The 24245-nt window shown below is 42.9% G+C and overlaps 1 protein-coding gene across 1 annotated transcript; it reads right to left on the bottom strand.

Annotated features, from left to right (window-relative positions):
* Positions 1–1738: 1738 nt before the first annotated feature.
* On the bottom strand, positions 1739–24245 carry LOC308106034 (neurexophilin-2-like; the record flags this gene model as incomplete). The annotated part of the gene is made up of 2 exons (XM_080457031.1): positions 24195–24245; positions 1739–2503 (listed from the first exon to the last, which is right to left on the bottom strand). Exons 1-2 carry the CDS (start codon positions 24237–24239, stop codon positions 1739–1741), a joined length of 810 nt encoding a protein of 269 aa, XP_080313157.1. The 5' UTR covers positions 24240–24245.

Raw genomic sequence — 24245 nt, 5'->3', positions numbered from 1 at the left:
AAATCCACCTGTCCTGCAATTAACGCTATCACACACCTCTCCCTGACACATTAATTTGCCTGCATAGTGGCTCCTGTGGGCGGACATGCCGAGGCCACATCCAGGGAGCAAAAAAAATGTGGTTTTCACACTGGTTTAGTTCCTGCATCATGATCATCCCATGACTGCGTTGTCAAGACCCACACAGTCTATGAAGTAAACAAGGAAACCATCAGATCACGAAAGTATGGGTATTGAAGTGTTAAAGTCCTCCTCCAATCAAATACGTTTTTTTTTCTCTCTGCAGTTGACTCCTCTTGGAGGCATGACTTTGACTATACAGATTGTTTTATGTGCAGAAACTGCCATCAGAGCACCCATATCACATTCTTCTAATCCCGCGAACCTATCACGGTTCAAAATGCAAATTATCCACTTGCTGAAACCTGAAACACTTTGCTTTGAGCGGGTTGTGAGGCCTATGATATTTGCATTTTTTGATAATTCATAGATACATAATTTCTCAATTAGAGAGAGAGAGAGAGTAAATGAATGGCTTCCACTTTTTGTGAGAAAACCACGTTAAACATGATAAAGTATTCTTTACACAATTTAAAACATGTCTGGAGAGGGACATTTAACATTTAAATTACTTATTGCTATTGGGCAGAAACCTCTTATAGATTTGTTTCGTGAATTAACGCCTTACTTGATCATGCTACAGCATCACTCAAACGCATCAAAAGTAGCAGATCTGCAAGCTCGAAAAGTAACAGTTTTGGACATGAGGTTTCCACCCGACAGACGATGTGATGGTTTAGGAATATGCTTAAGATGCTGTCAGAATTGATTGGTCGTCATACTGACATTAATTTTGATTCAGAATTGTTGTGGGCACTTTGTTCTGTAACTAGTCGAGTCCATGCTGGTCCTGCATTAAAAGAAAATGCAACCGTTCAGTCAGAGTTTAGCAGTCCCAAGTTTATGAATGACAAATCTCCTCACGAAGGATAATTCAAATACCCTTTTAGAGAAGCAAAGTTTCTGCATCTTTTCATGAGCTGAGAAAAATCTTCAAACGTTAACATCCAAGCAAATCTACTGGTACAGAAGCAGAACAATGTAGTTTAAGCAGGAAATCCAAGTCTTGCCGGTAGCCTAGCCTAGTGGAACACATCTGGACAGAGTACTAATTACCAAGGCTTTACAGAGGAACACATGTGATGAGGAGGTGTCACAGAACATGGGATCGCCCAGGGGCTGTGGAGCAAACAAGAATACCAAATCAACCCCATGACCAGCGTTTCTCAACCAGTGGATCAGGACCCAGTTGTAGGTCCCCAGATATTCTGACCGACTTGTGGGGGCAATGATTTATGTTGTTGTTTAATGTTGTATCTATACATCGATTCCTGACTTCATGGTCAATGCAATACACTCAGGTCCCAGTGCAAAACCAGTTGAGAACCACTGCCCTTAGTTTCTAGTCCCTGGACACCTTGTGAGCCTAAAATCTTCATCCTATGTGCCGGTGTATAAGTATACAAAATATTTGAATAAATAAACCAAATTCCTCGGCGGCGCATCCAGTTCAACTCCATTTAGAAAGCATGTTAATTGCCCGTCCAGCTGTCTCATTGTGTAGGTTGGTATCAAGGGGATATGGGAGCTTAGAGGTTGATTTCAGGTTGACATTAGCTCTAAGGGAAGAGAGAGAAATCGGGGAGGGGGGGGGACACATGCTACCAAAACGGCCAGATCACCCTGTAGAGGAGTAGGGCTGGTCACTGTGGTAGTTGTAGTCGGGGCACACCTTCTGCACCAGTTTATAGTCCGCGCTGTAGAAGGCTATGTAGATGCATATGACTTTGAAGGGTTTGGAGCACAGCCAGGACACGTGACTCTGCGTGTGCTCCTGGTAGCAGACCTTGGACGGGTCGAAGCCGCACACAGCGGTCTTCTTGTTGCGGTCCGTCTTCTCGTACTCGATGCGGCAGTTGAAGGACTTGGTGTCTTTGGTCTCCAGCGAGGCGGTGGACTGCTGGGCGAGCTCGAACTCCACCACCTTGGACGGCGGCACCAGGCTGACCGACACGTTGCCCTGGCCCGTGGAGTTGTGGCGGAAGTACACGCTGAACGTGCCGTTGCCGTGGTCCACGATCTTGCCCGTGATCAGCAGGTTGAGCTTGACGGTCTTGATGTTGGAGTGGAAGTCGCCCCAGCCGAACATCTTCTTGAACTTGCCGGTCTTGACGATGGGCCGGCGCTTCGCCCGGGCCTGCACCGCGCCCCCCTGAACATCTGTCTGGTTGGATAACCAGTCCCAGAAGTCCTCCGTGTTCTCCAAATATGTCACTTCCCTCATGTGGCTCTTTAGCCCTGGGGAGCCCCTGGCGAACAGCCGCAGGGGGTTGAGGATGCGTGGGCTGGCCCCCGTGGGAGAGAACTTCTGCTCGCTCTCGCTCTCCCCCCACTCTATGATTTCCGTTGCCGCTCCTCCCTGCGCTGCTTTCCTGCACGCAACCTTCAGAGAGAACACACAAGGACACAGGAGAGAGAGAGTTCAGTGACACAGAAAGCATAAAGAAATTTGAAAAATATGTTGCTGTCGGGCCTAAACCTCTTATCTCCATATTTGAAACTTTTTGTGTGTTTTTTGTCGTAAATCAACGGCCCTACTTGATCATACTACAGCGTCACAGAAAAGCATCAAAAGTAGCAGATCTACAAGCTCGAAACGCGGCGCAAAGCGACGCGTTTTCAGCTTGTCGATCTGCGACTTTTGCAGTTTTTCAATTTGAATCCTGAAAAGTACCTGTTTTGGACATGAGGTTTCCACCCAACGGAGACGATATTAAATATTCAATCAAATAACCTCTGACAATTCTCCGTCTGCATTCGAAATGTTAAACCGCTAATCCCTATTCTGGGGAGAACGTTCAGGGAAAATAGCAGATCTACAAGCTCACAATGTGGTGTTGTCACAATGCGTCGTCAACACAAGAAGACCGAGTACGAAGCTGTCCCCAATCAACTAAGTGTTAGTTTACTTAAGTATAGAGATTTTAACCACATGAACCCTTGTATCCCTAGATTACTGAGATCATTCTGTGATCCTGGATTACTGAGGCACTACACTGTCTCTATGCATTTGATTACCTTGTGTTTACCTTGCTTACTGTAAATCGCTCTGGATTAAGTGTCTGCTAAATGCCTTAATTGTAAATCCCTATTCTGTGCATGTCAATAGGCAAACATTCAGCGAAAATAGTAGATCTACAAGCTCTTCTGACGCGTTTTGAGTTTATAGATCTGCTATTTATGGCAGACTTTAAACTTTTTTGTAGAGGGAAAAAAATGTGGGTGTCAATTATAGACCACTGGGCGACCCCTGTCAAAGTATATAGTGTTTAATTAATGGAGATGGCAATCAATTTCAACGCACACTAATAAAATTCACATTTTTGTGAAAACCTTCTGAGAATGACAGTATTTGGAATGACTAATCAGGTCAGAGAGAGTGCATGAAATCTCCCCAGGCCTTAATAGGAAAACTGCTCCCAGATCAGAACTATTCTGATACTGTGTGAATAATGGGCCCCATGGGTCTTCTAATCTAAAACACTAGTTCTCAAACTTTTTGGTGCCAAGGACCCCCAAATTGATGTGTATTTGGCCGTGGGCCACCATCTGAAAATGTTTTGTGCCAGGGACCCCCAGAAGAGAAGATTTGTGTAAAAAAAATGTCAAAATCATTCAAAAATGTTCCAATACTTTCAAGGTAATTTTTTTAAATGTTCCAAAATAGCAGATGTACAAGCTTGCAGTGCGGCACGAAGTGACGTGCTGCAATTGCCAATGTATAACATATGGATAAAGTGGTTAAAATTAGCCCCTGGATCCCTGGGGGGGGGGGGGGTCCAATTGTTCAAAAATAGGAGATTGCACTACATCTTTAATGTGTAACTAACTGTGTAACTTATGTGAATAGCTGAAGTATAAATGAGGGTTAAACTGGTTCAACTTTGATGATATATTAACTAATTATGCTGGGAAGGACCCCTCTGGGGGTCCCCGGCCTCGACTTTCAGAACTACTGTTCTAAATATTCCCAACAACAATAGCACAGACTTCAAAAGTCGTAAAGTGGGAAAACTCAAGAGTTCTAATCCAGACATACAGTGCAGAACTGTCATCCCTCCTTGCACCTCAAAGCCCGTTTTAGCTTGAGGAGTGATTCCTGGTCTACTTTAGATAAAACTTTAATAATTCATGGCAATAAGCTTAGCTAGTTTTATTAGTAATTAGTTGTGCTGGCTTTCCCCAGGCCCGGTTTTAGGGATCACGGCGAGAAACAGATGTGAAAGCACTGAGCAACGGCTGCTTGAAATCTCACAGAGCCTGCTAAACGCTACTTCTAGAGTAATTATAATTTTGCTGTAAGCTTAATTGAAGCACATGTGTACACAGCCGACAAAACCAGGTCCGCCTATACTTGCCATTTGTTTTGTTATACTGCATCACACTATTTCCGCCACATCTGTATCCATTTGTCAAATAAAAAATGCAATATGTGCCACGGCAGATGTTGAATAATTAAAATACCCTAGCGTGTTGTAATGGCGCATAACTTATGATGTGAATTTTGTTGTAAAGGAATGCTGCTGTCGCCGAGCTGAGCTGACCCACACTGCGGCGACACGTTAATGTGGAAAGCAGGGCATAATGGCTGTGCTATTTGAGAGCCCTGGACGTGTATAATGTGAAATCAATGCGTCTCTCCCACAGACGACTGGCTGGCCCGGGCCATCTATCTATCACTCCTCACGACGATGCTTAATTAAGACAATTCCCCCATAAACACAAATGAATGGGGAAACACCGTAATAACGTCCCGCCGCGTGGCTCATCAAATTCACAGGCATTTAATCAACCAATTCCATTCCCCCACATTTCCCCACTGATATCGCAATTTAACAGCATCTTGTGGCAGCTCTCGCTTGTTAATTCGATTTGGCTCCTTGGAACGCCATGAATAGTGGGGCACGATGAGCATTAAAGTCAGTGAGACAGTGTGCAGTCCCTATAGGGGGAACTGCTCCACTGCTGTGAAAACAGAAGGAATGGTACTAGTCTTTCCAGTGTTGCCAGATTTTTCGAGAGAAATAAGCAACCAGGTCTATGAAAACAAGTACAAAAGAAGCGACTAGGCCACATGAGCACTTTAAATCTACAGTATATACAATGAATTATACATCTACAAGCTCACAGCGTGTCGCGATGTGACTCGTGAGCTTGTAGATCTGCTATTTTCAAAAAGATCTGGAATGTTGAAATATTTGGAATACATTTGAAACATTTTAGGGTTGCGTGGCTCTCTGGCACAACATTATTTTCAGATGGGTGTCTGCGGACAGATACATATTAATTTGGGGGGTCCTTGACCTTGACATGAAAATGTTTGAGAACCACTGGTTTAAAAACAAGGCCAAAAAAACGCAACCCGCAACTACCAATATTTACAAGTGACTTTAACAGAAAAAACAAGCCCAAAGTCGTTTATAATAAGCAGACATGGCAACACTGTCGTCTATACCCTACCAGCATAAAATATTCATTACACATTGCGTGTCTCAAGCGGCGCAGCTTCAAGATATAGGGGGAAACCAAATGTTCCTTTTTTTCTGTGTAAAAACCTCAGGTGAGCTTTGTATGAGGATGATTATAATTTTAAATGAGAGAGAGGCATCTTTAAGTATGATGAGCAACTGGGGAAATTGCTGTGACAACACAGTGGATCACATAGCAGGGGACCTCTAAATACTAGCGCCCTGCGAGAGATGAGGCACAGAGACCCCGAAAGCCAGCACGCGCACACAAACACTGTGAAGGAAGTGTTATTTTCTTCCTAAGTTAAACTACAGGAATAAGAGTTTCTACGTAACAAGCCACAAAAAATCCCAAGGTCTAATGAAGGAGAATTAATCCACAAAGGCTTAATTAAGATTGCTTAATCTGAGTTGCTATGCTGGTGCTATAGGCAGTCCAGGCTAACTTGAAACGACACATTGTTATGATAAAAACCTCAGACTTACAGTATTGAGCTGAAAATCATTTCCACAGCACAAACCACAGTAAAGCAAGCACCCTGCCAACATCAAGGAACACTATGAACTGGTTGTACATATCGTTGCTGTCGGGCAGAAACCTCATATTTTCTCCATATTTTAACTTTGTGTGCTTTTTCCTAAATTAACGCCCTACTTGATCATACTACAGCGTCACACAAAAGCATCAAAAGTAGGAGATCTACAAGCTTGAGCTTGTAGATCTGCTACTTTTGATGCTTTTGAATTTGAATCCTGAAAAGTAACAGTTTTGGACATGAGGTTTCCATCCGACAGAGACAATATACAGTACTTACTTCCTTTCTGTAGGCATTAGGAGTAGATACTGCACTAAAAAAATTCTCACACTCTTGAGTGTAAAGAATAGCCCCATGAGGGTCCATTTTAAATTAACAGGTTTTTTTTTACTGTGTTTGGCACTAATTGCCATTGATCAGTAGATTATGGTTATGTGTTATGAGTCCATACAGCTGTCTAGCAAACCTTAAGAAATAATATAATAAGTTTCTCAAAATGAACCACTTGAACCCTCTAGTCTCAGTGAAACAGCTGTCTACACCAAATCTCTTTGCCAAAAATAACAGATCTACAAGCTCACAGATGCGTTGTCGTGAGCTTGTAGATCTGTACTTTCAACTTCAATCGAGTGTATAAACTTGCAATAATGAGGAAATTCTATTGACTCGATTAAGCTTTTCTAATGTGATGTGCCACAATTTCCATAAAACAAATTAATTTGATTAATTAAAAAAATACCTCAAAATTGTACATAAGTACAGTACTTAAGTAAATACAGTACTTAGTTACTTTCCTCCACTGCCTTACAGCACACACGTGTGAGTTGATAATGCGGCAGTCAGTAATAACTAGAGGTGATGGTGGGACTCGTGGACTGACAGTGGAGCAACGATAGGAAGCCAGCCACACACTGGTCAGGATGAATCAGGCTGGACATTCATCTGTAATGAGCATTATGGAGCTGGCTGCCTGCTTGTCCCATGGGCAGACATATCTTTTAGAGGCCTGACATAAAGGTAATTGCCACAGTGACCAGAACTAGCCTCTAGAAAGTTATTAAGAAGCCAGTGACATCTGGCTCGCTGGATCATCCGAGGAGATGCCGTTAAATTGCATTTTTTTTTGTGGGCGAGCCGAAGCCTGGCCGGCGACATATAGCGCTCCGCAGTGATGGGTTCTGGGCCGCGGGCTAGGCTGCAGACCTGGTTTTTGATGGCGTCACTGGAAATCTGATGTTTAGCTTTCTCAACTTGGCACACACTCGTGACGATTCAAAAGCACCCCCCACCACTCCTATCTCTTTTCTTTCTATTTATCAGTGCTATGCTGTGTCATACTCAGAGTTGTAAAGTAACTAAGTATATTTACGTACTTACTCACTATATTTACTACTTAAGTACAATATTGAGGTATTTTTCTTCTTTACTTGAGTATTTCCAATTTTCAATACTTTTACTTCTACTCCACTACATCTCAGAGGCAAATATTGTACTTTTACTACATTACAATTATTTGAAAACTTTAGTTGCTATAGTTACTTTGCAGATATAAGTTATTATATTATAAAACATACATTAACCACTTTAGCCCTGTTTTATATATAGGCTATTTGAAAATAGCCGATCCACAAGCTCGCGTTGTGAGCTTGCAGATCTGCTATTTTGAAACATTTTAGTACTTTTACTTTTGGTACTTTAAGTATATTTTGATGCCAATACCTTTGTACTTTTACTCAAGTAACATTTTGAACACAGGCCTTTTACTTGTAACAGAGTATTTCTACATTGCAGTATTGATACTTTTACTTAAGTTAAACATTTGAGTACTTTTTCCACCACTGCCACCACCCCTCTATTTTCTGTCTATCAGTGCTATGCTGTGTCATCCTCATTGTCTCCCCAAAGTTCTATTTTTTGCACCTTGCTACTTGAGAACGACAATAATCATCTGTCGTGTTTTTTTCCATGGACCCGATTTTTCTTCCCCCCCCTGCCTCCAGCACATAAGGCAGGGGGGGGGGGGATGTGCCTGGGGAGAATTGGTTTTAGACATCTTCCTCACAATAAACAAAATGGGCAATTAACCTGCTCGTCGGTGCAAGCAGTGCAGCTCCGACGATGCACTCCACTGTTCTTCATGGATTTATCTGTGCAAATTGACCTCACGTTGGTGGTGCAATTCATTTCTCTGCTAATTTTCTGCGTCTGAAGCGTCATTAACTTGATGCCTTTCGTCGGTAAGAAATGTGGATTGTCTCGCGCAAATGATACTGGCTTAATAAGCCGTTATATACTTAGTTGACCAGAGTCGCCCCGGGGGTCTATAATACTTGGTACGCTCCTTCTTTCCCTCTACACCAAATCTCTTCGCCGAAAATAGCTGATTGCAACGCAACACATTTTGATGAAGGCGTTGTTGCCACAACGCGTGTACTGTATGTGTATATTTTATTCTTGCCATGCATTATCCAGACTATTATAAGCTTTTAAATTTTTCCTTGGTTAGTCTCTTCCTTTTTTCGCAAATCAATTTTGTCACCCACTTGTACCAAAGAGCACCTTATTGGGGATTTTTAATCCAGCCAAACAGATGGTGCTCCTTTCTCTCTTTTTTTTCTATATTCTGAGCTTGTTGATCAATGAAATGACCACAGAACCGGTCGCTGCATGGCCACAGTGCTATATAGCGGCAACCTGCAGTTTGCTGAGGGATCGACTCAAGCCTCGTTCTCTCAAGCATTAAACATGACAATCCGCTTCATTCATACTAAGCCAGTCTGTCTCTTCAACCCTATCACCCCCACGAAACCGCCTATGACCCGTCCTCTCCCTGACGTTAACAGGGGGCATATCATCTCTGTCGGGTTGAAACCTCATATGTCCAAAACTGTTACTTTTCAGGATTCAAAAATAGCAAAAGTAGCAGATCTGCAAGCTCGAGCCGCATTTCGAGCTTGCAGATCTGCTACTTTTGATATTTTCGTGTGATGCTGTAGTATGATCAAGTAGGGCGTTAATTTACCGGGGGAAAAACACGCAAAAAGTTTGAATATGGAGATAAGAGGTTTCTGCCCGTCAGCGACGATATCATTTGTAGTGAATGATTCACACAAAGAGCCTGGGTTCCAGGGGGAGAGAGAGAGAGAGAGAAAAGAGCCCTGGAGGCTCTCCGGGGCAGCTGGGCAGCCGGGGCGCTTGCAGTCAGTCCTACGCCGTTCCTGCAGAATAGATTGCTGCCCTGATGGTTGCAACAGCCTCACGCTCCACGGCAATCACTCTTAATCAGAGGGCCGGCCAGGGGAGCACATGGCAGGTGTTTCAGCCCGCTGAAGAGGAGGATCGCAACAGCAAATCCACACTGCGGGCATCTTACCTGTCACTCAGGGCTCCGGTTGATGCATGGATTGCATGCGTTTGGAACGCGCGTTTGTGGGTGTGTTGCATTACCTGCTTATGTGTCTGCAGAGCCTGTGTGTCAAGAACAGTGGTGTAAAGTAACTAAGTGCATGTACTCAAGTACTGTACTAAGTACAATTTTGAGGTATTTTTACTTTACTAGAGTATTTCCAATTGTCTTTACTTTTACTTGTACTCCACTACATCTCAGAGGCAAATATTGCACTTTTACTCCACTACATTTATTTGAAAACTTTAGTTACTTTGCAGATATAGATTATTACATTATAAAACATACATTATCCACCTTAGCCCTGTTTTATACCTAGGCTATTTGAAAATAGACGATCTACATGCTCACAACGCGTGTTGTGAGCTAGATCGGCTATTTTCAAACATTTTAGTACTTTTACTTTTAATACTTTAAGTAGGCCTACATTTTGATACCAATACTTTTTGTACTCAAGTACATTTTGAATTCTGGACTTTTACTTGTAACAGAGTACTTCTACATTGCAGTATTGATACTTTTACTTAAGTAAAACATTTGAGTACTTTTTCCACCACTGGTCAATAATGTGTGTGTGTGTGTGTGTGTGTGTGTGTGGGGGGGGGGGTGTGGGGGTGTGTGTGTGTTTGTGTGCGTGCGTGCGCGTGGGTGCGTGCATGTGTGTGTCGGCACGTTTATCCGTACAACAGCGCAAGTTTGTCTGTGAGTGTGTAGCCTACTGTATGTATGTGCAGCCTATCTACAGTCCCATAGTATAATCCCTATAAGGCCATTACCACCTGACCCCTATGAGAGTGCGATAGGCCACAACGTGGTCCAGCTTGATGCTGCTTAATACTCAGACTTTAATACCATAAGTCTTCTGCTGCAGGTGTCATGGGTCTAAATGGGTATCGACCCGCTGGCTTAAATGCATGATTATGGTATTTAAGATGCGTTCTTCTTATTGAATATTCACAGTGGCCGGCAGGATCTAATGACTTGACTCTTAACACATTCCATGCCAGAGTTTAATCTCATAATGTACTCACCAGTGCCAGCGTTTTATTGTTGTTTTTTAGTTTTTTTCATGTCGCCACAGACCTCGCTAAATAAGTTAAAAGTGCGCGTTCATTTGGTTCTAAACACACGGCGGATCCGTGAGAAACGGCCAGCGAAAATAGTTTCCAAATCCGTGCCGCCATCTTGAAGATACAGCCGATCAACGGTAAACAGTGATCAGCGAGGAGAAAAACAACAACCGAGAAAATCGAGTTTTAAACAGGATCCCAGACAGGAAGCGGATACGATCGAAAAAACCGGAACCCGAATAATTCTGTTTCCGACCGGAAACCGGAAACGGAAATGGATCAAAAAAATTCGGAAAGTGCACCTGGGGCCATTACAATGGGAATCGGCGGTTCGCGTAGATCTACGCGACTGGCACGCTGCGGCTTTAAATAGGTTCGCGTAGATCTACGCGACTGGCATTCAATGTGTTAATGAGGAAACAATTGATGAATATCCGTCTGACATGAATGTGGTGCGTGTGAGTACGTGTGTGTGACTGTGAGAACACTGTAACTCGGTGGTTTTCAACCCTTTTTATATCGAGGTCCATTATTTATTGGGCATTTGAGCCACGGACCACCGTTTGATGTGATTTAGACTCTCAGACCTAAGACTTGTATTGTATTGATGTGGTACCATTAGGAGAGATAACAGGCAAACGTTGATCAAAATAACAATTATTTAATTAAGTAATGCAGATGTTTAACAATCATTTAACTCTTGAGAGCATGAAATGAAACCAAATGGACCCGTAAGGGTCCATTTGGTTTCATTTTACGCTCTCAAGAGTTAAAGATATATAAGGGTCCATTTGGTTACCAACTCTCCATCATTTAGCTGGGGACCACCTGGAACCCCCTCAAGAACCACTGGTGGTCCCCGGACCACTGGTTGAGAACCACTGCTGTAAGTGACCAGTCGAAGACTCACATTGGATGAAAACATTGTCAGTAAGTAAGATGTACGTAATAGGAGCTTTGCCGTCTATTTCTGACAGCTCCGAACCTCACCTCGATGGCTATGCTTTACAACTCACATACAGTACATTGGGCTGCTGTGTTAAGTAAGTGGTCAGATGGGTGGGCCGCGAACACACGATTTTCAAGTGGGCCCCAATCTATAAAAGGTTGGGAACCGCTGTTCCAAGTCAACAATGACAACGTGTTATGTTTCTTGTCATACAGTACCTCATCGTCTCTTAGTGATGACAGCTTCTGCAGGGCTTGCAAATGGGGTATCAGCTAATTGAGTACATGTCACCAGCTTTGTACACATTAACAGTTCAGCTAACCCATTCAATCCGGGAACGCATCTGCGTGTCATTTTAGATTTTTTTTTAGCTATAACCATTATTTTATACTTTGGCTATTAAAAAAATAGCAGATATAGCAGCTCACACCCAGTGCCACGCAATGAGCTTGTAGATCTGCTTGCACATTTTTGTAAATCTTTGAATACATGCAGTATATGATTTTGAAACATTTTTAACTCAAATCTTTGCTTCTGGGGAGGTGTTTAATGTCAAGGACCCTCAAAATTATGTTTTTGGCCGCCGACCCCATCTCAAAATATCTTTTGAATTGCCAAAGTATGAAATAATGGTTATAGATACAATCTTAAAAGGACACAGATGCGTTCTCGGATTGAATGGGTTAATGTGTCTACACATTTTGCAAAGGTGTTGACAGTGAATGCTGAGACAGAGTAAGCAGCTGTGAATTTGATGCTTTCATCAGAGTAGTATCCACATCTCGCCTACTCCACACCACAGTACAGCTCTCTCTGGCTCTGTTACTGTTGACAGCTTTTTGGGATGGCCTGAACAATATGTGCTTATTGTTGGGTTATATAAGAATACAAAAATCAATCTGGTCTGAGGAAGAGCCTGGTGGCTCGAAACGTTACTTAAGTAAAATGCACATTTGGCAGCAGCAATACAGGTGTGCAGATTTTTTAATTCTTATATACTGGTACTGGTTGGCTGTTAATCAGCTTCTCTCTCTCAACAACGTTAGGTTAAACATATTGAAATGTTGTGTTGTGTGCTTGTAGATCTGCTATTTTCGCTATAGAAAACAACAATCAATCGATCATTAATTGTAATCGGGGCAAAAGTCTGAAATAATTGTGATATTGATTTGAAGTCATATCGCCCAGACCTACTGTCTTGTGTATTCATTATATGAATAATGGACTATCACCTATAATACAGTAAGCACATACATTACGTATTGCAGACGATACTATTTTCAAATCCATTCTGTAGGCAGTTACTGATCTTTAGTAAGGTTTTATTTCTAAGTACTGTAGCAGTGTTGCCAGTCATCTCTTTACCCAGATTGTCTTCCAGTTTTATAATAGATTCTAAGTTAGTTGTATAATTGATTCTAAGTTAAGTTTTATAATTGATTCTAAGTTAAGTTTTACAATTGATTCTAAGATGTATTGATTAGGATTCCTGGGCTTGGTGGTGTAGCTCCTGGCTATATCTGTATTAACCCCTTATGAGCCACTGAGCTCTGCTGGCCATACAGACATCAGTGGCGATGTGTCATTGTACAGTTTAGGCTGCATAAAATCAGTGCAAGGTTTTAAATACATTTTTTCATATCTAAAATAATATTGTTTTACTGTTTTAAAATCATGCCTGTAACTCCTATTTATTATTGCTTACTGCCTGTGAATTAGACATCATTTTACAACACTGATGATGATTATTATTATCATTAATATTATTATTATTATTTTTTCTGTTGTTGCATTAATCACTTAAGTTAAACTCTATATATTCATTGATGTGGGTCCCCCAGGCCTCAAAATTGGACCGCTCCTTTTCTCCCTCCATCTCCCTCCAAATGTTTTAGATCGACAAGCTCACAACGCGTCACAAGAACACACCATGCTGTGAACTTGTAGATCTCCTATATTTTTGCTGAATGTTTGCCCCCCAGAATAAGGATATGATGATGGGTCATGTTAACTGCAGGGACTATCTCCCAGTATGCAGAGACAACTTGCGAGCCTGTGTAACATGTTGCCTCGTTTTCGGCCAGTAGTAACTAGGGTTGGGATCGGGAACCGGAATCGGTTCCATCACATTTTGGAACCGTCTCTGGAACTGGTATTATCACACTGTCAGAGCTGGTAATGTGGACTTCACGTCTGCTATTCCATTGGTTCTCAAAGTGGGGTCCGGGGACCCCCAGGGGTCCTTGAGGGGTTTCCAGGGGGTCCCCAGCAACCCCTTTATCCATATTTTATATGTTGGCCATTTAAAAACAGCAGATCTACAAGCTCACAGTGCGTCACTTCGCGCCGCGTTGCAAGCTTGTAGATCTGCTGTTTTTGAACATTTTCGAAAAATCTTGAAAGTGTTCTGACAGTTTCTTTGCACCTCTAAGTCTGGTGAGTATGCTTTCATACTCACACGCACATGCACGCGCACACACACACGCACACACACACGCATGCGCACGCACGCACGCACGCACACACGTCACGCACACACACACACACGAGTACAAAAGGAAAACACACTATGATGCCCAGACCAAAATCATTTCCTCTTTTATCAAAGTTGAAACCAAACATAATCCTGGCTGAGGTGAAGTGGAAAGTTTATTTTTTGTGTTGCTTGGGAAGTTAGTGTAGTGTGCAAAAGCTTGTGTAAAATGTAGGATGTCAGGTGTTTGTGATGATAATAACTACAATTGATAACCTGATGATAACCCACTAATAATAACCCGTCTCTCATTAAGATGGTGACGTGCTAACAAGGCGTGCTCTCTGCTGACTGTTTGAAGGTGTGCTAAGAAGAGCCTCAATGATTCACCCACCCTGAGAAGAGAGGAGAGCAGAGGGGAGGAGAGGAGAGAGGAGAGGAGAGGAGAGTAGGGGAGAGGAGAGGAGAGGAGAGGAGAGGAGAGGAGAGGAGAGGAGAGGGGAGGGGGTGGGGAGAGGAGAGGAGGGGATTGGGGAGGAGAGGGGAGGCGAAGAGACGGAGGCGAAGAGAAGGGAAGGAGGGCGAAAGGAAGGGAAGGAGGCAAAGGGAAGGGAATTTGGAGGCGAAGGGGAGGAGGCGAAGGGAAGGGAAGGAGACGAAGGGAAGGGAAAGGAAGGAGACGAAGGGAAGGGACGAGACGAGAGCCGTCAGGTAATCTGGAATACTTGTGTTATCTCAGCAGCTGCCACATCTGACAGCGGTAAAGCCGTGAACACTTCACTTTCAGGCAGGTGTTACCTTTTAACGCATCATCACTTTCGTAATCCCCTTACATGGTCAAAGCACTGACTCCTACCATGCCTCCCGACACCTGCAGCACACCTCCTCGGGTCTGATAGGAGGGATTCAGGTGGATAATACTGTATCACATATACCACACGTGTGCTTAATTATCACTTTCTTGACCAATAATGTACATTTCACTGCCTGCAGAAATGATGGCAAACAGTGCTTGTACTGTAGAACTCCTTGGGTGTTAAATGAGCTGTGGTATTTTATCGCGTAACACACACACACACACACACACATTTTTAGTGTTCAGCTTTCAGTTTTTTCTCGCTTTCATCTCAGACGTGTAATCCTGACGTTTCTCTCGCAGAGCGATTTCTCTCTCTCTCTCTCTTTTCTTGACAACCTCAATTTCACGTTTTGTTCACCTCAGAACTGTGTATAAACGGGGAGATAAATTCAAAAACGTTTTGGCTGTTTTGTGCCTTGATTCGTTCCTGTACGTGCGTCTCGCCCTGACAGATACGCTAAATTTGACAGAGCAAAATGTTTCTGTTCTCTATGCAGATTGAACCTTGACTGATTTAGGAGAAACAGCTGCCCTTTGCAAGAAGAATCGAGAGAGGGAAAAGGCATCACTTCTGTTGTTTTCTTTTACTTGGAAACAGCTCTGAAAACAGGTACTTCACAAGAAATAATTATGCAAAGACAGAAGGGAGCTGACAGCACTTGGTTAGGGCTAAAAAAGACATGGTAAAACGGAGAACTCACACTTCAGAGGTGTAGGAGAGAGAACGCACAACACCGGGAACAATCAGAAGGCATGTTTATTATGTTTATTCTAAAACTGTCACATCGCGACTCATACAGGCACCGCAATACAATTTTTAATTAAAAAAGGTCACTTTTGCAAAGCTCTCAACGTGGAAATGTGATTGCCTTTTTTTAACTCCAGGTGGTAAATACCAACTTTGTCAAAGACATAGAGCAGTGGAGGTATGACATTGTTGAACCATCGATAGCCTGATTATCATGCAAGGCCAGACCCCAGGTTTTACACTGTAACGCATGTGATTACCGCTTCACAGCATAGGCTATGCCAAGTTTGATTGGCCACGAGGAGAAGTTGTCTCAGCGGCCTTGTGTTCATACCAAAGACTAGAATATATATATAAATGGTAAATGGTGCATTTATATAGCGCTTCTATCCGAAGCGCTTTACATTGATTGTGCCATTAACCCTTTCACACACACATTCATACACCGATGGCGGAGGAAACCATGCAAGGCACCAACCTGCTCATCGGGAGCAATTAGGGGTTCAGCGTCTTGCTCAAGGACACTTCGACACTAACTCTAGGGGAGCGCCCCAGCCCGGGATCGAACTGGGAACCTTGTGGTTTTCCAGTTCATTCTACCCGGCCACTCTACCCCTGAGCCACTGCCGCCCCCATATATAGTTATATAGGGAGAGAAAGGTTGGGGTGGTCCTTGAGGATTGTTTAAAATATGCTGGTGGTTCAGAGCTTATAAAACAGGTTAAGAATCCCTGTTCTACACACACAGGAGTTGGACAAAGACAGAAACTACCAGTAATTAATGACTCGTTTTTAGCAGCATTGACTAAGTGTGTGTGTGCGCGTGTGTGTGTGTGTGTGCGTGTGTGTGTGTGTGCATGTGCGTGCGTGTGTGCGTGCGTGGGGGGGGGGCTCAGCAGAGTAATGCTGTGAGGGGATGCGGACTCTAAAGCAATCATTTTAACCACTGTATCCATTTATATGTTGGCCATTCAAAAATGGCCAAAAACATTTTGGAAAAATATTGAAAATGTTTGGAAAATAAATCTTCTCTCCTTGGGGTCCCTGGCAGAAAATAAATTCTGATGGGGGTCCGCGGCCAAATACATCAATTTGGGGGTCCTTGACACGAAAAGGTTTGAGAACCACTGGTCTAAAGGAGCAGAAACCTCATATATCCATATTTCAACTTTTTATGTATACCCTACTACAGCCTACTTCGTCATACTACAATGCCACATAAAAATTTGCTAAAATGGAAGATCTACAAGCACACAACGTGTCGGGATGCGATACGTTGTGAGCTTGTAGATCTGCAATTTAAGATTTTATTTTTGTGAAAGTGTCTGTGGGTGTTTTTTTTATAAATATTGAACCAAAGGAAAGTACTAACAAGAGCTTGTGACTCAATTATAACTACACTGGATCCATTGGAACACATGTTCTTTTCCCCCATTATCTGAAAAGTAAGCGTTTTGGACATACAAGGTTTCCATCCGACAGCAACGACATCCTGCATGGCGCTGCTGAGGAGGGTGTAGGATGGCGCTGATCCTGCTGAGAGTTAATGACACCGCCATAAGGCAGCGGAGCTTCTAGATCTAACGCCGTGCCTTGGGCTTCATGTCTGCCATAAAAATTCATCGCCGTGGACCAAAAAGCGGCCAATTCAACATCATATTTAAACATAATGTCCCTGGCGCCAGAGCAGGTGTGACCAGCAGAACAGACCCCCCCCCCCCCCCCCCGCCCCCCCTCTCTACCAGAACAGCTCAGCACTTTCGTTCATCGTAAGCATTAACTATTGCGGGAGGAACTCGGAGAACTGCAAGACTGCAGTTGCTTTGATGGCCTCTATCATCGTTGAGCATTAACGACTTTCAGCCTGGCATCCCTGTTTTGGGCAGGTCATTTATCGGTGATGAAAAAAGTAATTGTAAAAATAAATAAAAATGTCTACGTCTAACGATTTCTAAAAAGGTCTAAACAATTTCCAAAGATTTAAAAGTTTTAAAAGTTTTCAACAATAGTAAAACAAAAATGTGCTGTTTTTGCTATTTGTTGTATGACGAAGTATATTATGGTCAATAGGGCGTAGCAGTGGTTGCCATTTTGTGGTGCCACAGATAGAAACCCCATTCATCTTTCCCATAGAGGTTTCCGAAAATATTTATATAAATAATTTTAAGCCTGGAACCAAGCCATCCAGGCTCCTGGTGAATCATGACCATAAAACATTTGATTCTGGGTCAAAACATTATTTTTTTTGCGGTTTTCAAATATAGTTTTTACACAGAATCAAATGTTGTATGGTCATGATTCACCAGGAGCCTGGGTGGCTTGGTTTCCAGAAATCTCTATGGGAAAAACAAATGGGCTTTCTATCTGTGGCACCACCAAATGGCCGCCACAGCTATGCCCTATTGGTTTAACTATTATCAGAGGAACTCGGAGAAGTACAGCATTGCAGGCTTTGACGGCCTCTCCTGCTGCAAGACGTTCTATCAGGGGTCATCGTTGTCAATACGGTCGCCATATTGCCAATCGCAAGAGGGCCTATCAATCACGCGGACCTCCTCTTGCTCTTCATTTCAACAGCTGAAACGTATCAATGGATTTATTGCCAGAGCATGCAGAATTATGACTGATGAACCGAAGACGTGATATTGGTAGGTCGTTGCGGTCCTTGTCAATACCGGGCCCGTGGTGGTGTGGTGTGGTTACTGTCGCTCAAGGCGGACGGAAAGCCATGCGGGCTGTGGAGGATTTCTCCAGCAGGGAAATGGCCAACCTTTGGTTCAGCGGGCCGAGGAGACCAAACATATGGGCTGAGAACTGCAAATGTCACAGACGGTTTTTGTTTATGAGGGATTACCACGTCGAGCCTTCTGGCTAGAGAGACTGTGACCCCAATATGAGTCGCCGATACACATCGGCGGGGATGGTAAAGCTCCAAAATGATTCCCTGGACGGACGCCGTGTCCCGTGTCCACCTGGTCTAATACACACATGCAGGCATCAGTCGATCCGTGTTTAATCAATACCCACGCACAGATGTTTTCTAACAGTCTGCCAGCCTGAATGCCACAGTCCCTTCAGAGACCTTCTTTGGTCTTCTTCTTCCCTATAAATTTCACTGGTATTTATTTATTTATAAAGAGATTTTAGAGATTTTAACCACATAAGCCATACAGTATATATACTTTGTCGTACGATGATGAATAGTGATAGCAAAAACGGCCTAAAAAATCGGTGTGTGTGATGCAATGTGAGCTTGTAGATCTGCTATTTTTGCAAAACCGGGAAAGCATCTGTGTCATTTTAGATTTGAGTGTTGGCTATTCAAATACAGCAGATCTACAAGCTCACAGCGCGTCACGTTGTGCCGTGCTGCGAGCTTGTACATCTGCTGTTTTTGAACATTTTCGAAAAATCTCGAAAGTGTGAGAACTGCTGATTTGGAAGGCATTTGTAAAATCGGCCTCAGGTCTTATTGGGTTACATTTTCTTTTGCATTTTCTGGAAAGAAATTTGACATTTTCGCCTAAAACACATTCGCCCCAAAAACAGGGCTGCCAGGTTGAAAGTACTGAAGACTCTCACTCTCTTCCCCCCCCTCCCTGCCCCTCCCTGCCCCTCCCCCCTCTCTCTCTCTCTCTCTCTCTCTCTCTCTCTCTCTCTCTCTCTCTCTCTTTTACAAGGCAAATCCTGAGAGAGGGGTGTGAGGAGCAGGACCATTGCGCCAGGGGTGTGAAGAATATAAACACTGATTCTTTTCTCTTTTTTCCCCTTTTTTTCTTATTGTCCAGAGGGATAGGGAGGGAGGGGGTTTGTGTGGGGGGCTTGGGGAGGGGGGGGGGGATAGGATGGGATGGGCGGGTGTGGGGTGGGGGTGCTCTGAAAGAGAACGAGGACCTTATCACAGCCCAGCAGCTCTGTAATTCGCCGCCATGATAAAGTGGCGGAGCAACGGAGGAGAGGGGAGAAAAAAAAAAAAACCTTACAAGGCTGTGGCACAATCCAAAGACGGATTAGGTTTTTCTGACATAAGCTTCCTGAAAAACTAATCAATCAGCCCATGCCGTATTATCAGAGGCGTCGAGATTAAAGAGGCATCCTGCTAATCCCCACAACCACCACTGTACATTTTATTACACGTCGTCCCGCCCGGTGTCGGTTGCCTTTAAATATACAATAAATAAATAATGAACTCAGACCTAATTGAGCGTGAGGAAGAAGGGGAAAAGAGGGTGAAGGGGCCCTTGGAGAGAGAGGGAATTGATGCAGACTCTGTGTTTTGTTAGGGAGACGGGGATAAACATGTGGAGAAAAAAAAATAACCACTTTTTCCGACTTTGAATCGAGCTGCGCCGTCTCATGCCTAAGTTACATGCTCCGTCGTCGTAGGATGGCGTCGTCGACCGAAAATAGCAGATCTATAAGCTCACAACGCGTCGTGGACGCGACACATTGTGAGCTTATAGATCGGCGATTTTCGGGCTGCAACGCTGTCATACAACAAAGTCTAAATTGGGCTTCAGTCTTCAAAAAGATTTATGGGATAAAAAAAGGCTCTGGTAGATTATTAACCTACGAGAATACTAAACTGCACAGTTACTTAACAGTAACAATCTATTTCTGATATTGTCATTCTATAGAATTTCCAGGGCAAACATTTCGAATGAAACATTGAAATGAAATAAATCTGTTTAACCACTTTCAACACTGCATGGCGTACCTATTTTGGACATGTCATTATATAGGCAAAAATGGACCAAAAAGAAATTATCTATAACAGTGAAAATAGCAGATCTACAAGCTCGCAGCACGTGGCATCATGATATGTTGCAAGCTTATAGATTGGCTATTTGTTTTGCTATTCGTAGTACGGTGAAGTATATACTATAGTAGTAGGGTTAAAGTGGTTAAATGTGATGCCTGTTCACGTTGTAGGACGGACTCTAATTGGTGTAGAGCCCGCAGACAAAGAGACAAGATGTCTTCTCCTGCTCGCTCATGCACAGCCGGAACCATGTCACTTTCATGCATCACGCCCTTATGTTCACATATCATTGGCCATGTGCTGGGCCTTTTTGCGCTATATGCTAACAAAGAAAGGGAGACACGCAATAAGATTAGCCAGATTTTGCAAGAGAAATAAGCAACTAGGTCTATGAAAACAAACCCAAAAGAAGTGACTAATTGGCCACAATTGGATATTTGAAAATAGCCGATCTACAAGCTCATCGCGATGCGTTGTGAGCTTGTAGATCTGCTATTTTCAAAACAAATCTTGAAAAAAAGTGAAACATTTTGAATTTTCATTTTTAAAAACACATTTTTAACAACACAAATCTGGTACAGGGGTCACAACATGCTTTTAGGTGGGGGGGCAAATACATATCAATTTTGGGGTCTTTGATGTGAAAATTTGAGAACCACTGGTTTAAACAACATTAGACAACAAGCCCAAATAATCAACTACACTTTAGAAACAAACCACAACCCGCAACTAACCAATATTTACATGTGACTTTACAGAACAACAAGCCCAAAGCTAGTCGCTTCTAATGAGCAGACTTGGCAACACTGCACGCTATGCATTTCTATGCTAGCACTGATCCTCTTGACACGGGCCCATTCATGGACGCTTTGTTGTGACATAATATTACCAAACAGCGGCGCTTCCCTAGCAGCCAGTCAGTCAGACAGACACAGAGGCCTAATAGACTTTGTCATCGTCTCCTCGCCACGCTAATCCAGAGCGGTGTTGCGAAACACTCTCTCCACGTTTAAACTAACACACTCAGGATTTTTCTTTTGCACAAACACACAGATTCCACCCCACTTCCCTCTCTCTGCCTTAAAAATCTGCAGAATGAAAGCCAGCAGAGTGGTGGTGGTGGGGAGGGGGGGAGGGGGGTGGGGATGATGGCAGAGAGCAAAAAGCTCAAGTAGGTTTTGTCCTCATCTACATTGTTCCGCTGTCACTCCTCGGAGGTTGAGACTGCAGAAGATGTCATAAGGAAGAATGGATTCTCATAGCGAAGCTTTGACCCTCTTATCTGTCCCCGGGGTACACGGCACACAGATGGATGCCGTGGCCACACTTCTTTCTCACTGTACGATGCATGTTTTGCGCGCGTGCGTGGGTGTGTGCATGTGTGCGTGCGTGAGCGTTGGCTCGCTGCTGAAGCATCTGCCAACATCCGTGACATAGGGTGGTATTTAATAAGGGCCAATATGTCCCCGGCAGCCAGCAGTGGGTTCCGCTGGGAGGGGAGGGGGGGGGGGGTGTACTGAGGCGTGTGAAGGAAGACACTCCGGGGAGCCAGGCTCCAGTCTCTCTGGAGGGAGAAGAATTCCCAAAGGCACGAGGCCCATTACAACCTCAGCCCAGACCAGACAGACAGCACGGTCTGTGGCTATAGCGTCGGCACACCTCAAGGCTATCTTTAAACAGGCACCTCGCTGAGGATGGCGTTGATGGGGGAAAAAAACGTATTCAATCATTTTCTGGTTCGGGTTCGGGGCATTGCTAAACTCAATAAAGCACTGAGGCCGATAAAGTGTTCGCTGTATTCAGCTACCCGATGCGGGACACAGTATCTAGCTATCTGCAGCCTTTGCTGGGGAAAGAAATGAACATTAAAACCTTTTTTTAGTATGTCCCTAAATCGCGTGATCTTTCTTTGGAGAGCTTAGTCACGCAATGAAAACAGCATTAAAGGCCACAACGGGGCTTTCACCCAACAGCTTAAGACGAGCAATCTCCGGTAAATACAAAATAATTTCCCATGGCTAAGCGTGGATTTATGATTCAGTCATATTGTATACGTTTGTCTCGTGTAAATACAGACTCGAGAGCTTTGGAAACAGCTTTTGTGGCATGTGATTCCTCACGACCGCGCATCGCACTTGACTGTCATTTTCTTTGGCCCCCGCTTGTCGTTGACCCAGACCTATCTCATTACAGCAAAGACAATTCGAACATCAAAAGCCTGAGGTTCAAACCAAGAGGGTCAAACCTGCACAAGTGCATTGATTGCCATTGACCACAAATGGCCACATGATGAAGTGATTTGTGAAAGCGGATAATAATAATACTGCTGGCCTGGTCACGAATGATGATTCTATAAAGCAGGGATTCATACTTGGTTGCTGCATTGTCTCACACTGATAATAGCTGATCTACAAGCTCACAACGCCGTGAGCTGTGTAGATCGGCTATTTTCGGTGTGATACATATAAATCAGGTGTTAAATGACAGAGGCTGCCGTCCAACATACGGTGCCAGACTGCAGTCTGACATATACCTACTTGATCATACTACACCGTCACACAAATGCATCAAAAGTAGCAAATCTGCAAGCTCGAAACGCGGCGCGACACGATGCGTTTTGAGCTTGTAGATCTGCTGCTTTTGCTATTTTGGGGATTTGAATCCTGAAAGGTAACAGCTTTGTCCACCCGACAGAGACGATATAAGAATAGAAAGGAATAATAACTCCTCAAGAGTTGGCTAAAATGAAAACCCTGCGAAATCTTAGCAGTGGGGGATTTTCTGAACTATTATTTAACTACATTTAAATTTTTTAGAATAATACGGAATGCTTAACGACGCAGTGTAATTATAAGTGTGATGAATGACAAATAACCCTTAATTGGAATAAGGTAATCCGTTTGGATTTCGGTACAACATTTACTGTTTTACGAATTGTACAGTTTCTCAAGAAAGCCTTACAGTGGCAAAAAAAGATAAACATAGTTGAATGCTTCGTGAGTATAAGGAACATAAGAGTTTATGCATATTGCTGAATATTATTCAACAATATATAACACATATAGCCTAATTGTTGGCCATGTGCCAACATCACAGCCCTGCAAATTTGGAATCCCAGTTAACAAAATTGGTATTGACATTTCTATAACAGGTCACCAAAATACAGTTATTAAACTGAAACATACACGCATGGACACACACACACACACATATATATATATATATATATATATATATATATATATATATATATATATATATATATATATATATATATATATATATATATATATATATATATATATTATATACACACACACACACACATTTATTTTACTTATTTTAAATTAGTAACTACTAACTAGCCACTTGTTTTTATTATGATAGTGTTTTAGAAAATTGCCAACACTTCAACTAAATAACATAACATGTTTAAAACAACTGGCTAAGCATCGAAATATAAATAAACAAGACAGACTGTCAATTAATGTCAAGCCTAGTCTAAATGTGAATTTACACTTGTGAAGACGTAATTGTTAAACTGCAGTGTTAATGACATTTATTGCGAAGACTATGATAATATAATAAATCATTTTTAGACAGGTTAATAGGTACATAATGAATAATGAATAATAATTATACACCTGCTGGGAAAACTGCAAAGCCTTCTCCGCAGCTTCAAGCCAACAATAAGGGGAAATAAAATAATATATGTAGCCTATATAATATGCCAGCAGCACCTGAATGCTGCTCTCCGATCATAATATAAATCACTTGTCATATAAAATTGGCCACCACCTCACCTGGTGCAGGACACAAAGAAACAGGAGCGTTTGCAGTGTTCTCATGTTGGA

Source organism: Gymnoscopelus braueri (genome assembly GCF_963280865.1).
Source record: "Gymnoscopelus braueri genome assembly, chromosome: 18".
NCBI classification, from domain to species: Eukaryota; Metazoa; Chordata; class Actinopteri; order Myctophiformes; family Myctophidae; genus Gymnoscopelus; species Gymnoscopelus braueri.
Note: the sequence above shows the minus strand (reverse complement) of the source record. Positions and strands in the feature narration are given on the sequence as shown.